General features: G+C 40.6%; 1 protein-coding gene across 6 annotated transcripts in view; it reads right to left on the bottom strand.

Moving 5' to 3' along the window:
• The window catches only part of syt14 (synaptotagmin 14), a 123,219-nt gene extending 106,415 nt beyond the window's left edge, over positions 1-16,804 (bottom strand). The window contains exons 1-3 of one of the 6 annotated variants that reach the window (XM_062971685.1): positions 16,421-16,799; positions 9,141-9,188; positions 8,945-9,012 (exon numbers count right to left, since the gene is read on the bottom strand). Coding sequence is in view for 2 of the 6 variants with exons in the window: in XM_008125801.3 (XP_008124008.2) it covers positions 9,141-9,188; positions 16,421-16,784 (412 nt within the window). In the remaining 4 variants the exon portion in view is untranslated. Of the gene's footprint in view, positions 1-8,944; positions 9,013-9,140; positions 9,189-16,420 lie in introns of all 6 variants that reach the window. The other 5 variants (XM_008125800.3, XM_062971680.1, XM_062971699.1 and 2 more) reach the window with 5 other exon arrangements.
• Positions 16,805-18,953: the final 2,149 nt, after the last annotated feature.

Here is an 18,953-nt window from a genome sequence, read left to right as displayed (position 1 = left end):
ACGCCAGGGGGTACGTCACGCAGTGTGAATTATGTGCAGAGGGAAAAACACCACCGGGGAAGCCCCAGGGGCTATTGCAGAAGGTGGTGGAGCCCATGAGGCCATGGGAATGCGTAGCCATGGATTTTGTAGGCGAACTACCCCCCAGCAGAGGCCACAGATACATTTGGACAATATTGGACCTATTCTCAAAACAGGCACACTTTGTGGCTCTGCCAAAACTTCCTTCAGCTGAAAAACTTGCTGATTTGTATGTGAAGCATGTATATCGCCTACATGGGTGTCCCGACAAGATAATTAGTGACCGGGGAGTCCAATTTACTGCAAAATTTTGGGGAAAATTCTTACAGCTGTTAGGAGCAGAAAGGAACCTGAGCTCGGCCTTTCATCCCGCGACCAACGGGGGGGTCGAACGTACCCAACAGACACTGTGCCAATTCTTAAGGATGTACACCAATTATAGACAGGATGATTGGGCGGACCTTCTTCCGTTTGCTGAGATGGCTTTTAACGGGGCCGTGCATTCGGCCACAGGTCGTGCCCCATTCGAAATAGTATACGGACAGGAGGTGGCACCTTTCCCCAGGCTACCCGAGTGGAAGGAAGGGGAGGGCCAGACAGACGAGGAATGGCCGGCCAAAATCAAGCAAGGGTGGCAAGCCGTGGTAGAGGCATTGCGGGAAACACAAAAGAAGTACAAGCTCTTTGCGGATCGTAGGCGCCGAGAGGGGGACAAATTGGGCGAAGGAGATCTGGTTTGGCTGAGCACAAAAAACCTGAAATTGGGGTTCCCATCCAAGAAATTGGCTCCACGCTATATAGGGCCATTCAGGGTAGCAAAAAGAATAAACGAAGTGACCTATGAGCTGAGGCTACCAAAGGACCTAGGAAAGGTACACCCGGTATTCCATTGCAGCCTGTTAAAAAAGTATAAAGGAACTCTGGACAGCGGAGAACAATAGTTGTGTTTAATCTTTTCCTTCCAGGACGAAGGGGAGGAGGACGCCATGTCAGAACCCTGCTACTAGAGCCTGGATGTGGCTCTGAGTTTCAGGGTCACTGACATTGATAAGACACCTGCGTCCCAGGACTCGGAGGAGAAACGGCTGATGGACTTGGCGGGGAATTTGCGCGGGGTTTTACTGAGCGGGAAGAGACTGTTCAAATGAGGGGGAGGGTATATAAAGGAGGGTTGGCCGGAGCCTCCCATTCTTGGCTTTTCTGATGTTCATGTTTCCTACAGTAAAAGTTCCTGGTGATACCACAAAGAGTCTCATGTGTTCATTCAGGAGCGGCTGTGGTGAGCTGACACTTATCTATGTAATTTCATTAGGTTATATAATCTTAATTTAACAAAGAGCTGGCATATGGATTTCAGGATGCATAAAGTAAAAGAATGGAAGCAGGAATGTGTATCTGGTTTCCTGTGATCCAAATAACATTCTAGTGATGACATCTTTATTCCTGAGAACATTTAAATAGCTATTCATCATTTAACAATTTTATTTCACATTATCATTGGGCAAAGCACCCTAAAATACTAATTAAATATACAAATATATAGTTTTAACTATTTTTAAAGGTCACTATATTGGAACACTTCCAAAATTCTCTTTATATACTATTGGAGTTCAAGTATTGTGACAGATTAATGTTATTCTTTTCAGAAGTGATGATGGACCCCAAAAAGGAACAATGCTTCTTACAGAGCTCTACGTCAAATGATGAAATACCCCATGTGAGCTCACTTCTGTTGCTAGGATAAACCAAAAGTTTAAAAAGATGCATCTGAGATACACATAAGGAAGAATTGTTTCTAAGTGGTTCTTTTAAAGCACATTTATCTGAATGGTTGTGGCCTATATAAAGGAAATGGCCAATTTTATTAACTAGGAGCAAAGAGATATAAGGAAATGCTCAGTATTTCATTCTTCTTTATGCAGTCCAACAAAGATTGCATGTTTGTCTGTTATCATGTGAACTTGCAGGTTCCGGCTCAGGGAAATTATAATAAAGAATAAACATACTAAAACATTAATGTAATTGATTATATTAAAATGTATTGATTATATTAAAACATAGCTAATCAGTGCTTGAAATATACTACACTGACAAGCCTAGAAATAATTTATTCACTTGTTTAAAATATATTTTCCAGATATTTTTGTTCAAACTTGAAATGAGAAGAATACCACACTCAAACATAATAATACAGTACATCAAACATTTGACACATATAACATGCAGTTTGAATTCAAACAACTTTAGGATTAGGTATGATTAGTTTCATGTATAAAATAAAAGGTTCTGTTTCTTAGCAGTTCTCTGTGCCTTGTGGCAATTCTTTTTTAAATATGGAAATTTTCAAAGACAGATTATAATTTTGAATAGAGGTTGCCATTCTGAGAAAAATAGCAGGGGGAAAAATTCACTGGGAATCTCTAACCTTTTGGATAGGTTTCTATGGAATTGTGTGAATTCAAGCTGTAGTCTAGTGCTCAAACCTCTACACCAAACTGGCACTCTGTGCTGGAGTCCAGGAAAAAAATGTTCACATACCAAAACAGGATATGTTGATAATCATAGGCGATTTGAATACAAAAGGAGGTAAGCAGTACAGAATCAAAAACTGTATGAGAATTTGGCCTAGGATCAAGAAATGAAGTTGGAGAGCTACTGGTTCAATTCTGCAAGGCCAATATTTTGTTCAAGAACACATTCTTCAAGCAACCAAAGTGTTGATTGTACATGTGGATTTCACCTGATGTCCAATAATGAAATCAAATAACTATACATAACTCTAAGCAGAAGATGGAGAAGTTTCATTCCCTATGCTGGTAATGTGGTTCGAGACGATAGTAAACTCCTCATTGGAGCAAGGGATTTTTCCATCTAGCCTGAAACAGGCAATAATTAAGCCCATATTAAAAATGGCATCCCTTGATTCCTCCATTCTTAACAACTATAGGCCGATCTCCAACCTCCCTTTTTGGGCAAGGAGTTGGAGCAGGTGGTTGCCTCTCAGCTCCAGGGATTCTTGGAAGACACCGATTTTCTAGACCATTCGCAGTCTGGTTTCAGGCCTGGACATAGTACTGAGATGGTTTTGGTCGCCTTGGTGGATGACCTCCGCAGAGAGCTAAATAGGGGCAGTGTGTCCCTTCTGGTTCTCTTGGACATCTCAGCGGCTTTCAATACCATCGGCCATGGTATCCTTCTGGGACAGCTTTCTGGGATGGGCTTCAGTGGCGCTGCGCTACAGTGGCTCCGGTCCTTCTTGGAGGGCCGTTCCCAGTTGGTGAAGCTGAGGGATACATGCTTGGACCCCTGGCCATTGACCTGTGGGGTCCCGCAAAGTTCCGTTCTATCCCTCATGCTTTTTAACATCTACATGAAACCACTGGCTGAGGTCATCCAGAGTTTTGGAGTTCGGTGCCATCTCTACGCAGATGACACTCAACTCTACTACTCTTTTCTACCTAACTCCAAGGAAGCCCCTCGGATACTGAACCAGTGCCTGGCTGCTGTGATGGCCTGGATGAGGGTGAACAAGCTGAAGCTTAATCCTGACAAGACAAAAGTCCTCGGGGTCAGTCGCATGTTTGATTGGGGTATAGGGTGGCAACCTGTGATTGACGGGGTCGCACTCCCCCTGAAGGCAGAGGTCCGCAGTTTGGGGGTCCTCCTGGATTAGGCGCTGACACTTGATGTTCAGGTGTCAGCGATGGCCGGGAGGGCCTTTGCACAACTAAAACTTGTGCGCCAGCTGCAACCGTACCTCGTGAAGTCTAATTTGGCCACGGTGGTCCATGCCTTAGTCACCTCTAGATTGGACAATTGCAACGCACTCTATGTGGGGTTGCCCTTGAAGACAGCCCAGAAACTACAATTAGTCCAATGTTCGGCAACCAGGTTGCTAACGGGAGCGAAATACAGGGAGCGGTCAATCCCCCTGTTTAAGGAGCTCCACTGACTGCCGATTATTTTCCGGTCCCAATTCAAAGTGCAGGTTCTTACCTATAAAACCCTAAACGGTTTGGGACCCGCCTACCTTCGTGACCATGTTTCCCCCTATTAACCTGCACAATCTCTTCGTTCATCCGGGGAGGCCCTTCTCTCACTCCCGCCTCCATCACAAGCTCGGTTGGCGGGGATGAGGGAGCGGGCCTTCTCAGTAGTAGCCCCCCGGATCTGGAATTACCTCCCTAGGGAGATCAGGCAGGCACCCACCTTTGCATCTTTTAAAAAGCAGCTAAAAACTTGGCTTTTTCGTTGCGCATTTGAATAATTCAGTCCCCATGACCAAGATTTAGTTTAAAACACTTTCTTCCGCACAGGTCCTTTTCCCTATAGTAAATTGGTCGTTCGTCTCTCACCCCTTTGGTTGAGAAATGTTTGCACTTTGTCCTTTGGCCCCAAAGCAATTTATAGCTAGTGTGATGCCTCATGGGCCTTGTAGTCCTGTTCCTAGTACTATTGTGGCAGATGAAGATGAAAACATGGGGTTTTCGCCGGTGCAACAAGAGCCGGAGTCTCTTCACCTGCCGGATGTTGACGTTTGCCCTCAAGAATTCAGCAAAACAGGCCTCGGGCAGGACTCCCCTCCGTTTCCCAGGAAAGAATTTTATTCTAGAGACAGAGGAGTTAGAGAGGCCCAACGGAGGAGTTCACGGATCGCTGCCAAACAACAAGCTGATTAGGACTGCTTCCCTTGGGAAATTCTAAGGAGTCTTGCATCTGGACAGAGTTGGGTTTCGCTTCTTGTTCTCTAGGGAAAGAGATTTGTTGGCGGGAAAACGAGACCCAATATAGGTGTTTGGCGCGAGAGATTCTTTGCGGAGTCAATTGATCAGCTTCAGGAGTGAGATCGTGTGTGGACTTCGTAACCCCAGTTCCTTGCTTCCCGGATCAAGCTTCAAGCCTTGCCGAGCCTTGCTGTTTAACCACGGACCCTGCTCCCCGTTTCATGTTTTGCCTTGTTTCCAGTCACGGACCTAGCCAAGAATCAAGTTTATTTCCAGCCTTGCTATCAAGCTTCATTGGACTCTAAGACTCTGACATTTCCCCACACTATTGCTTGGCAAAGTGTGTGTTTCGGTCAAGTGGATTAAAACTTTGAACTCTAATATCATTTATTGGACAATACATTTTTGGACTATATTTGACCTCATTTGAAAGGTCTGCTTCTGAACTATATTCTTCACTTGTTTTTGTTGCTTTTATATATTTCCTTAATAAAGATATTAGATAGAGATTGGCCTCCGTGTATGGTTTTTGGTGCCCAGCAGCCAGGGTTCTGACAACTATACTATTGCACTTTAGTTCAAATGGCCCCTCCATGCTATCCTCCCCCCCCACCACCACCATCTTATTTTATTTTATCTTTACGCATTATATATATTAAATAAGTTTTTATGGTTTATTGTATTGTTTGGCTTAATGTAGTTTTGCATAATGTTGATTTTACTGTGTTTTTATTGCAACATATTTTAATTGTTTTACTTTGTCTAGTGTTTTCGGGCCTGTGTCCTGTGTTAGCCGCCCCGAGTCCCATCCAAGAGATGGTGGTGGGATAGAAAAATAAAGTTACTTGCTTATTTATTTATTTATTTATTTATTTACTGTCTTTATATTCCGCCCTTCTCACCCCGAAGGGGACTCAGGGCAGATCACATTACACATATAAGGCAAACATTCAATGCCTTAACATAGAACAAAGACAAGACAAACGTGGGGCTCCGAGCTGGCCTCGAACTCATGGTCAGAGTAATTTGTTGCAGCTGGCTGCAGTTGATTGCTCAACAGCCTGCGCCACAGCCTGGCCCATAGTACTTACTTACAATGCAAAAGAAGAAGAAGAAGAAGAAGAAGAAGAAGAAGAAGAAGAAGAAGAAGAAGAAGACAACTAAGGGCAGCCTGTGATATAGATCTTGACCTGCTGATATCAAAAATGAAAGCTAAAGAAGAACACTAAACCAATCATTGTGCCAAAATATAACCTGCACAACATCCCCATCATATTTAAAAAGAATGTAAAATACAGATTTGCACTATTAGGCTAACTGACCAGGAACACTATCAGAGAGGAATGCAAAAATACACTGTCTGCAACCAAAAAGAAAAATAATCCTCAATTGATGATATATCAAAATCCTCAAGCAATTAAGGACACATGAGAAGCAGAAGTAAATGGTAACAAAAAGGTCAGCACCTTGAATGCAAGTGCCAAGGAAAACTACTATAACCTCCAATGTGAAGAAATAGGACAACAACAAAAAGAAGAACAAGATCTTCTTCCCCAAGATCTGAGAAATCGAATGGAAATTTAAAGTAAGAGTAAAAATGCTATATGATCAGCAGGGGAACACAAGACATGACTAAATAGAAACAAAAAGATGATACAAATATACTGAAAAACTATTTTAAAAAAGAAATGATGAAAGATTCATCCAGGGGGGAAAAATGAAGATGGTTATCATTGTTATAATTATTATGTTTATACTCCACTTTTTCTCCCCACAAAGGAGACTCAAAGCGGCATACATTAAAAGCATTTTAATATAATTTAAAGCCTATAAATATATAAACATTAAATCAGAATTAAATATTAATAGTATTTTTAAAATCTGTTAAATCCATAAAAACTGATCAAAACATATTCAAAGCTAAAAGCACAGCACCCCCTGACTTGATCTAAAAAATCTTCTTCTTTAAAAACCGACATTCAGTTTTAGAAAATGAAGTGGAAATTCTACTCAAATCACTTAGGAGAAATAAATCACCAGGAGAAAATAGCATATCAATAGAGCTGCTTCAAGCTACAACTGCAGAATTGCTCTTCTAACTAAAACCTATTAACAAATCTGGAAAACAAAATAATGGCCTCCAGATTGGAAATGTGTAATATATATTCCAATCCCTATGAAAGGGGACACAAGTGACTGCAGCAAGCACAGAGTGACAGTATTAATTTCCTTGCAAACAAAGCGACGCTCAAAATTCTACAACAAAAGCTTTTATCACATATAGAGTGAGAAATGCCAGGTGTTCAAGCTAGGTTCAGGAAGCAAAGAAGCACTACAGATCATATTGCAAACATACATTGAATAATGGCGTTCACCAAACAATTTCAGAAGGAAATCATCCTGTACTTTATAGATTATAGCAAAGCCTTTGTTTGTGCAGATCATGAAAAACAATAAATCATTCTTTAAAGCATAATCTGTGCTCAAATAAGAAGCTATCAACAGGACAGAATACTGAGAAACAGAATGGTTTCAATTTGCAAGGGGGCCAGACAAGATTTCATTTTATCATGCTATCTGTTCAACTTGTATGCTAAACAACAACAGTGACGAGGCATGGAAACTGGAGGAAGGAACTTCAATAATATAAAATCTGCAGATGACAGCATACAACTAACAGAAAATAATAAAGACTTGGAGCAACTACTGAAAGGAAAGGAGGAAAGTGCAAAGGTAGAAACACAAATGAAAACAAAAATAATGACCACAGATGATTTACACAAATTTAAGGTAGCCCAGGGAGACACTGAAATAGTTCATGATTTTCCATACCTCAGCTCAGTCATTAATCAGAATGAAAACTGCGGTCAAGAAATCGGAAGACAAAGCCTTGGAAAAGCAGCTTTGAAGGAATTAGACAAGATTCTTATGTGTCAAGATATATCACTGAATATTAAAGTTGCCCATGTCAATATATTTCCAATTTCTGTGTATGGTTCTGAAAGCTAGACCGTGAAGAAACGGGAAGAAATCAACTCATCTGAAATATGGTGCTGGAAAATAGTTCTACAGATACAATGGACTGGTAAAAAGACAAATCAGAATGTGAGTATTAGAACATGAGAAAAGACAATAATAAATGGTAAAGTAGAAGGCAACAAGAAAAGAGGAATGCATTAAGATGGATAGACACAATCAATAAAACAATGGCCCCCAATCTATAGGAACTCAGCAAAGCTAGTAATGATGGGTGACATGGAGGTTTCTCAGCCATAGGTTTGCCATAAGTTCAGGTTAACTTGACAACACTTAAAAACAGTAACAGAGCTGTTGAACAAATGTAATGTTATTTATTTATCACATTTACAACCCATTTTTCGTTTTAACCAGCTCTAGGTAATGTATATTGTGTGTTACCCTTTCTATCATCAGAAAGCCACAGCACAAAATGGGGACTACCTATGAACCGTGACTTCATGACCAATGGGCATTTATTTATTTATTTATTACAACATTTGTATCCCGCCCTTCTCACCCAAAAGGGGACTCAGGGTGGCTTACAATAAAACACATGTATATAAAAATATAAATTACAATACAAATTAATTAAAATAGTTAACTAATTAATTACAGCAATATTCATAAAATACAATACTAAATAGCAGATAAGCACAATCAGATCTAAAAATACGAGTCTATCAAACTGAGTTCCAAGCAGTCATCCAAAATCAAGACCAACTTTCTTTCCATTGGCCATACAGTCGTAAAAATAACTTCTCACATAATTAAGAACTGAAATAACTTTATTATGTACAATATATAGAAGTACTTTATAAACAAAACTAAGCTAAACAGAACTCTCTGCAAATGTGATCATGATGTTTAATAAACAGCCACTCATCTGATAAGTCACAATAGGTAAGTATGGCGTACAGGAAACTAGGCAGGAAAATTTGTTTTTTCTTTCTGATTGATAATGTAGAACAAATGTCTACAGATGCAACTATAGTCTAGTCCACAGTTTATGTGTTTATAACCTTTGTAGATTTATTTAACTCTCATGCATTACAATAAAACAATTAATCTTGCACTGTATGTATTACAGTTGTGATTCCAATGCAAATTTCAGTATACTGGAGGTTATGGGTATAATGTATATTTCTTATAACTCCTGATTCAACAAGCATTCCAATGCATACCTCCTCAGCCCCTTGAATGAAATTTTGTTTTCTCCGAGCAAGCCACTTCTGGTTTCTGACATAGTTTTCTAAAAATGAAAGAAAGTTGTTTTGTTCTCTCACACACATCTCCATTATATAAATTTAATGCATGAGAGTTAAAGAATCCATTATAAATAACCAAATATTAAAGGAAGTATTTTAAGGAATTGTCTACCTTTTCTAATGCAAATTAGTTCATGTACTCCACAGGTTCTTTCTCCACCTGGTTACAAAAAAGAGAATTAAGAAGTGTTTAAAACAATATAAAATGTACTTATAAACTGTTTTCACCCTTCTTGGAGCATATTTCAGATATAAATCCAATTTGAATTCCAACAAATCCTATTTTATTCCAATTAGTATTACAGTAGAGTCTCACTTATCCAAGCCTCGCTTATCCAAGCTTCTAAATTATCCAAGCTATTTTTGTAGTCAATGTTTTCAATATATCGTGATATTTTGGTGCTAAATTTGTAAATACAGTAATTACAACATAACATTACTGCGTATTGAACTACTTTTTATGTCAATTTTGTTGTATAACATGATGTTTTGGCGCTTAATTTGTAAAATCATAACCTAATTTGATGTTTAATAGGCTTTTCCTTAATCCCTCCTTATTATCCAAGATATTTGCTTATCCAAGCTTCTGCCGGCCCGTTTAGCTTGGATAAGTGAGACTCTACTGTAATTACAAATACCATTCAGTTCAATGGATTTACTGTGGTTATTTAGGCTTTCCTCACTGTCTGACGCTAGTTTATACATATGCCAAGTATAGTCTCCAAATTTGTTTCGTGTTTAGAATCAAAATATATAAATTATACTTGGAAAAACGTAACTTAGATCAAATTTCAACCAAAGATCTTTTCAAAAATTCTGGATTATTACAGATATAAATGTACAACTAAAATTATAGAGCAATATTACACGATTTATTTTGCCTAAATTTGTTTATTTTAAATATGTATATGTTTCCTATTTTAAAAAATCTTCAACAGATTACAACAAAATACAAAACAATAACCAGAACAATGGTACAAAGTACAAGGTATCGTAAGAAAAAAATTGTAGCAATTTTATCATTCCATATCTTGACAACATGATGTATTTATCCCAATCTTCCAAAACCCAATCAACCAACAAATGCACAATTAATTTAATAGGCAAGCAAACATACCCACATGTAAAGGAAAGCCCCTTTTGTGGTGTAACCAAACTAAGTTTACATTATCAACAAACATTTCTTCTCATCTCCCTGAAAAACACAGTGGTTTATTAAGAGTGTGTGTTCAGGAAGAAATGATCTTAAACTGTTTAGGTCGGCACTTATAAACAAGAACACCTTGAACCTGGGTGGTTAGCAGGCTATACAATTCTTTCAGATTGCCACATAATAGAAGTATTGTGACAGGGAAGATTTGCTTTTGATACAAGAGAAATGGAACAACTTAGCTTGTCTACAATATTATTATAACTTCTAAAAATATATTATTATAACTTCTATGAGACCTCTGGGAGTACTTCTCACTTCAAAAAAAAAAAAAAACCACGGATAGCTAGTGTGGTGAAGTGGTTAGGGACTCTGAATTTCCCATTCAGCTATGGAAACCCACTGGGTCGTCTTGGGCAAATTACTCATGTGTAAATTGAGGACAGATTTTGGGGCCAAAATTATGGACTGATATAACTCATGGAAAAGCTGGAGGTCATTCTGTAGAGAGGGGAAAGCACCAGTGATGACTCAGGGGGACACCATCACCACTTAACCACAATCCCTTAACCACCACTGCCATTTTTCCACCTAGGCATTCAAAACAGCCAGAAACAGTGACATGGTGGAGAGAGAAGAAGCAGTTGGTGCTTCTTTGCGTTCCCCTGGGGTGGAATAAGCTCTTGCATTCACCATTTTCCTCAGAGAATGAGGTACAGTAGAGTCTCACTTATCCAACACTCGCTTATCCAACGTTCTGGATTATCCAACACATTTTTGTAGTCAATGTTTTCAATGTATCGTGATATTTTGGTGCTAAATTCGTAAATACAGTAATTACAACATAACATTACTACGTATTGAACTACTTTTTCTGTCAAATTTGTTGTATAACATGATGTTTTAATGCTTAATTTGTAAAATCATAACCTAATTTGATGTTTAATATGCTTTTCCTTAATCTCTCCTTATTATCCAACATATTCACTTATCCAACGTTCTGCTGGCCTGTTTATGTTGGATAAGTGAGACTCTACTGTAGTTCCTTTTTCAATAAGAGTTAAAATATAGTACTCAACATCAAACTGTGGATAAGTATTTGGACTTATTTTTTTACTAGTATTTCCAGACATAAACATGAGTATGTAGGATATATATTCTCTCAGAAGAATAGCAACCCCTCTCAGAAGAAATCTCATCAGTAAAAGTCCATGAGTGGTTTTCCATAAGTGAGAAATAACCTGAAGGTACACCACAAATTAACCATGATGACGCCATTCTGATAAAATTTGATTTAAGCCACAGTTAGTGGATATGAAAGAGGACAATAAGCATGAGTTAAATTGCGAGGAATATTCTGGGACTGCCAGATAATTGTAAAACAATGGTGGGGATTAACATGCAGCTTGGTCATCTGTGGGATCCATCTTCTCAAGAAGACCTTTTTCCTCACCCTCTGAACTACAAATGACAGCAAACCTTGCCAAGTACTCACACCTGACATCAGAGCATGTGTCAGTTTGGAAACCATGGAACGCAATGTACCTTTTACCTGCACATTGTATCCAGAGGGGACTGTATTTGAGTGTTTCAAACTAGTATACAATTATGTATCATTAAAGTTGTGGCTATTTCACTTAACCCGCAGTAACAAGTCTGGTCTCTGTCTCTGTGGAACAAATTATATCATGATAAAAAAAAACACAGGCTCTAGTCAAGCACCACCCAAAAGCCTCCTCTGTAATTTTGTCATATACAAATATTTTCAAGTTCAGTACAATTATAACATCCACTTCAAAATTAAATTTGTTCAATTATTAACAAATGTATTATAAACAAACAACTTTTTGTAATTTCAGTTAATAGAATCATAGAGTTGGAAGAGACCATATGGGCTAGGAAGTCCAACCCCCTGCCATGAAGAAAAAGGACAATCAAAGTACCACCAAGACATGGCCATCCAGCCTCTGTTTAAAAGCCTCCAAAGAATAAATAATAATAAATAACCTTTAATGATTAAATACCAATTCATAATGAATCACCCACTGGTTAAAAAACAACAAAAACTATATATATTCCTGTATACATCTAAGAATTTTAGTCAAAACATTTACCAAAAAACCCTGGGTCAACTTATCCATGGGTCAAAGTACCTTATATGCTCATGTATACATTTAGAAAGTTTAGTCAAAAAATCAAACCGAAAAAAACCTGAGTCAACTTATAAATGGGTCAGTGTGACTAATGTACCTTAATGTGACTACTATACCAAAGGCAAGAGCTTAGTCCACCCAAGGAGACGTTAAAAGAAGCACTGATCCCTTCTACTTTCTCCAACATGTGTTGCTTCTTTCTTTTTTGAATACCAGGACGCTGAAATGGCAGAGATTAGGGACGGTTGCCCCCCTGAGGCAGCATTGGTGTTTCTCCTTCTCCAAAGAATGATCTCAGCTTATCCATGGGTCAGATCAAAATCCATAATTTTAGCCTCAAAATCTGCCCTCAACTTATACATGAAGTCGACTTATACATTAGTATATACGGCAAGGATATATATTGTACCTTAACTCTTTATCAGAAAGGGAAGCATTTCTCAATAGAATGGCAAAAGGTGAGAGCATATCCCATCCCAGTCGAACTATTAAAACACACTGACCCCCTGTATTATCTCAGCCACAGCACATTGGCTTTTCTGAATGTCTAGATGGCATCAAGGTCCAACAGGTCCCCTGAAGCAGTGCTATGTGCTTTCCCACCTCAGTGGAAAGACCCTGGACTTATTCATGGGTTATATCTAAATCCAAAATGTTGATCTCAAAACATAAGGTCAATTTATACATGAGTATATACTGAGGAACCCCGGTGGTGAAGTGCGTTAAAGCGCTGAGCTGATGAACCAAAAGGTCCCAGGTTCAAATCCCAGGAGCAGAGTGAGCGCCCACTGTTAGCTTCAGCTCCTGCCAACCTAGCAGTTCGAAAATATGCCAATGTGAGTAGATCAATAGGTACCGCTCCGGCGGGAAGGTAACGGCGCGCCATGCAGTCATGCCGGCCACATGACCTTGGAGGTGTCTATGGACAACACCGGCTCTTCGGCTTAGAAATGGAGATGAGCACCAACCCCCAGAGTCAGACATGACTGGACTTAACGTCAGGGGAAACCTTTACCTTTTATATATGGTATACAGTCTAAAATAATGTCATAAATATGTTTAAATTATTTTTTAAAAATAAATGATTTTAAAAATGCAGCAAAAGTATAATACAAAAAGCACATCCTAACTCTAACTAATGATGGTGCTCCTTGCCTTCCTCTCCTTCTTCCTTCATATCTCCAGCCCTTAGCTACCTAAACTCCAGATTTTCCTCAGCTCTCAAAAACTGAGTGTTTAGTGCATGGGGCACTTGTAATTGAAGAGGACATAGACCCCCTTGTTTCTTCTGGATTCTGCCATTCAGTCAGTGGAAGTCCTGAATTTAATCCAGTCTCATCAAGCCATCTATACGTATGAGGTACATATCACTGTCTAGTTGACTGTAACTTCCAGCAGTCCTGGCCAGCATAACCCATGGTCAGGAATTATGTAACTTGAAGCTCAAAATGTGGAGGGAATGGTTATAAATACCAGTGACAGAATGATGATAAATACCAACTACTGTGCAATCCTATGCATGCCTTCTCAGAAATAAGTTTCTCTGAGTTTGATGAAACTTATACTCAGATCAATGAAAACAGGATTGCAGCCTTATTTATTGGTGTCTTTAGAAAGCTTTGATAATTTAAAGGTTGAAAGGATCATGAAACACATAGCTAAGATGAAATACTAAAAACATGTTTTCCGTCGTTATTATTTGGGATTTAATGAATAGCAATAATAACCCAACTGTTTTCATAAGTATTCCATTTAGGAAAAGGAACTACAATGCTTACAAGACAAACTGATAATGAAAATGATAAAGCTATTAAATTTATCAAGGCATCAGCTGGAAATAATATCCGAGACTATGCTTCTCTACTAATATCCTGTATTGTTATTATACCCTTCCCCCAAAAAATAAAACGACTCTCTTTCAGAGACAAGAGACTAGGTTACACAAAGCACTACTTTTTTTAGCATTTAACACACTTCTTCAATTAAATCATGACTAATTAAAATAATGTATGTTTAAATTATTTCCATAATAACATTAATCATACTTTCATGCATGTTTTAAAAAAAAGCCCAACCCTGCTTTATATGGACACCCTCTATTGCTATGATGCTAAGGAGAAAAGATTGCTAAGGGGGGGTCACATGAAGATACTTTCGTAACTTAGCACATGTCACCTCAAGCAATGGGGACCTAATACAAGTTACAATCCTACGCAGTTATAGAGGTGCAAACCCCATTGAAGTCCAAATAAAGACAAATAAGGTGACACTGCAACATATTTACTTTAAAAAACAATTTAGGTGAATTCTATTTTAAAAGCAATGGATTGAAGAATACCAAAGACCACATTTCTTAAGAGGTAACATTTGCTTCACAATTCTGGATACTTCATTGTGATTCATCTGTTAAAAACTCTTTTGAAGTGTTCCCAGTAATGGTGCACAATGTTGTATGTTTTCAGTAAGAAATAATGTACTTCTCTCACTCTCGGTTTTTCAAATTCCAATTTAAATAGTGTGAAAGAAGCATTCTGCACAGCTGTTTGTTTCAACCACAAAATGTAAACACACATACAAATCAAAGCATGGTGACTTAGAAAGGGGGACCTGGGAAATGCTCTAAAATGGTCCGCATGGGGGGCTGAGATAGGTGCACATTTGCTTTATGAGGCTTCAATGTACGCAACCTTTGATCCATGCACAAAATTATATAAAATATAGTATATAAAACTACCTTCATGCTATGGGGAAAAGGTCTATATGAAACACAAATGAATTTCTTGTTTAAACTTAGGCCCTATTTCCAAGATACATGACTATACATATGTAAATATTCCAAAATATCCCCAACACTTCTGGTCCCAAGCACTTTGGATAAGGAATCCTCTGCCTATATGGTTACCTCCTAATACCACATGAATATATATAGGCAGAAAAGAAACAACAGAGCCTGTCCTCACCCATAAAAAAGATTAGAGTATGCTTGACCACCAGTATATGTTATATAGGAGTGTTTATGGGGGAGGGGAGAATATCTATCTTTCATATATTTCTATATATATCATGTTCTGTACCTTGCTTTTGAGAACAACTCAGGATCATCCCCCATGTGTATTTTTATGTATCTCTGCCCCTCATCTTTCCTGCCCCAAATAAGCTTCTGTATCTAACATCAAGAACAACCCAGGACCATCCCTGATTCTCCTAATTCTGGTCTCTCTGTATGTATGTATGTTTGTATGTGTGTGTGTATATATATACATACATAAATATACATACATATATCTCCCTGTGTGTGTGTATATCCACTCAAGTCAATACACACACACACACACACACACATACATATATCCGTTTGTGTATATGAATGCGCTCTCTCTCTCCATATATATCTTGCACATTTTTTCCTGCCCCATGTGTCCCCAAAGGTCCTTTTGTACCTCACTTCAAGAACAGCCCAGGGCCACTTCTCATTCTATTTCTTGCCTGTGTGTGTATATCCACTCACATCAATTTATAAACACATACACACACCTATATCCCACTGTGTCAAATCTCCCTCTCCATATACATACATTATATATATATATATATATATATATATATATATATATAAAAATCTTTTTCAAATCTTTTCCTGCCCCATGTGTCCCCAAAGACCCTTTTGTACCTCACTTTGAGAACAGCCCAGGACCATTCCTCATTCTCCTAATTCCTGTGTGTGTGTGTTTATACCCTCACATATACACACAAACATATATATCCCTCTGTGTGTGTGTGTGTGCGTGTACCGATATGCATGCATGTGTGTGTGTGTATCTTGCACATCTTCTCCTGCCCCATGTGTCCTCAAAGGCCCTTTTGTGCCTCACTTGGAGAACAGCCCAGGACCATTCCTCACCCCCAACTCCTATGTTGATATGTGACTTACTTCTAAATCACAACACACACATAGCACCCCTCGGGGTCCTTCTCCCTGTGGTCGCCCCCCCCCCCTTGCTGCTGCCCAGGTGAACGAAAGGGAGCACGAGAGGCGAGGCGAGGAGGGGGTTATTCCTAAGGAGAGAAGCCCGTTATTGGCCTACTTACCATCAATCGCCATGATCTTCCAGGTGGGCCGTACCAAGTGGAACACGCACGTAGGAGGAGGAGGAGGAGGCGCCCGGAGAGAGGCAAGAGCCGGGAGGAGGAGGAGGAGGAGGAGAAGCCGAAGAAAGTGCCGAAGGGGAGGGGGAGGAGGAGGAAAGGGAGGGAGAGGGAGGAAAGGGAGGGAGGTGTGAAACAGAGCGGCGCGTGCCGGGGCGGAGAGGCAAGCGGCGCGTGACTCCTCCCCTCCCTCTTCCCCCCTCCCTCTCCTCCTCCGCGCGCCCAGATTCGAAAGTCTTTTTTTCCCCTTCTCCTCCTCCTCCCTCCGCCTTCTTTTGAAGGCGCGCGACGCGGCGGTTGGAGCCATCTCTTGAGGCCAACGGTCGCCCTCGCCTCCGCCGCGCGGCGGCCGCTGTCAATCAAAGGCAGCCACTTGCCCCGCGCGAGCCAGGTCCCGCCTCCCTCTCTTTTGGCATCTCTTCTTCACTCCCTCATAGAATCACACCATCCTAGAATAATAGACAGGAGAAAACCATGAAAATGAACAAAATCTGGCTACCGGTATTATTATTATTATTTTAAAAAACTCTTTAAATCAGGACAGTAAATAAAAAAGAACACTCAGAAAATATTTATTTATTTTATTTACAGCATTTATATTCCGCCCTTCTCAGCCCGAAGGGGACTCAGGGCGGATCACATTATACATATAGGCAAACATTCAATGCCTTGACATAGAACAAAGACAAGACAAATGCAGGCTCCGAGCTGGCCTCGAACTCATGACCTCTTGGTCAGAGTGATTGGTCTCAGCTGGCTGCTCTCCAGCTTGCGCCACAGCCCGGGCCAGCGAACACCTCCCAACAAAAATTCACCTGGAATAGGGGAATTCCAGACAAGAAACGACCAGGGCCAGTGAACACCTCCCAACAAAGGATTCCCCCAGGCAGGAAGAAGCCAGGCTTTGAAGCTGCAAGGCTATTCAATGCTAATCAAGGTTGCCAATTGCAATATTCACACTTGCCTCAGGCAGACAAGAGTTCTTTCATAGGTACAGTAGAGTCTCACTTATCCAAGCCTCGCTTATCCAAGCTTCTGGATTATCCAAGCCATTTTTGTAGTCAATGTTTTCAATATATCATGATATTTTGGTGCTAAATTCGTAAATACAGTAATTACAACATAACATTACTGCGTATTGAACTACTTTTTCTGTCCTATTTGTTGTATAACATGATGTTTTGGCGCTTAATTTGTAAAATCATAACCTAATTTGATGTTTAATTGGCTTTTCCTTAATCCCTCATTATCCAAGATATTCGCTTATCCAATCTTCTGCCAGCCCGTTTAGCTTGGATAGATGAGACTCTTCTGTACCAGTGAGTAAGCTTGTCATAGGGAGGAGGGAGCAAGCTTGTTTTCTGCTGCCCTGGAGACTAGAATGAGGAACAATGGCTTCAGACTATAGGAAAGGAGATTCCACCTGAACATCAGGAAGAACTTCCTAACCGTGAGAGCTGTTCAGCACTGGAACTCTCTGGCCCGGACTGTGGTAGAGACTCCTTCTTTGGAGGCTTTGAAGCAGATGCTTGATGGCCATCTGTTAGGAATGCTTTGAATACGATTTTCCTGCTTCTTGGCAGGGGGTTGGACTGGATGGTCCACGAGGTCTCTTGCCCTCACATTTATACATGTATTTATACATGGCTATGTCTCCTCTCATCCTTCTCTTCTGCAGGCTAAACATGCCCAGCTCTTTAAGCCATTCCTCATAGGGGTTGTTCTCCAAGACCCTTGATCCTTTTAGTTGCCCTCCTCTGGACACATTCCAGCTTGTCAACATCTCCCTTCAGTTCAGGGCCGGCCCCACTATAGAGGCCCCTGACGCCGCCGCCTCGGGCGCAGGCCCGGGGGGGCGCCGTCAGGCTGGGCGGGAGGCGGGGCACCGCCCTGACGGTGCCCCGCCTCCCGCCCAGTGCGCCCTGGCCCGTCTGGCCTTTTCTAGCAGGCCAGACTGCAGCGGAGGTCCCTCCAGGCCGCAATCGCGGCCTGCAGGGACCTCCGCTGCAGTCTGGCCAGCTAGAAAAGGCCAGACGGGCGAGCGGGAGTAGCGTGGGAGGCGGGGCCGGCTCTGGCGCCGCCCCCCCCGCCCAGCGTGCCCTGGCCCCGCCTCCCACGCTGCGTGGGAGGCAGGGCCAAGGCACGCTGGGCGGGGGGGGCGGCGCCAGAGCTGGCTCCGCCTCCCACGCTACTCCCGCTCGCCCTCCCAATTTGGTGTCGTCTGCAAACATGATGATGATGCCTTATAACCCTTCATGTAGGTCATTAATACTTCCATCGGAACAACTTGTGCTTGGCTGAAAACTTCTTGCTAATTCACAGTGGAAAACGCCTTGATGTAACCCATCATCATGATAAAGGAAATAAGAAGAAAGCTGAAGAAAACATAAAGAACTTCTGCCAAGTGTAGAAACTATTGTCCTTTGTGGCCGACAGGAACTGACTTAAAAAGGGAACAGTAATTCAGGACCTATTA

This window comes from Anolis carolinensis, chromosome 1, assembly GCF_035594765.1.
Source record: "Anolis carolinensis isolate JA03-04 chromosome 1, rAnoCar3.1.pri, whole genome shotgun sequence".
NCBI lineage: Eukaryota > Metazoa > Chordata > Lepidosauria > Squamata > Dactyloidae > Anolis > Anolis carolinensis.
This window is presented reverse-complemented; position numbering and strand designations above follow the sequence as displayed.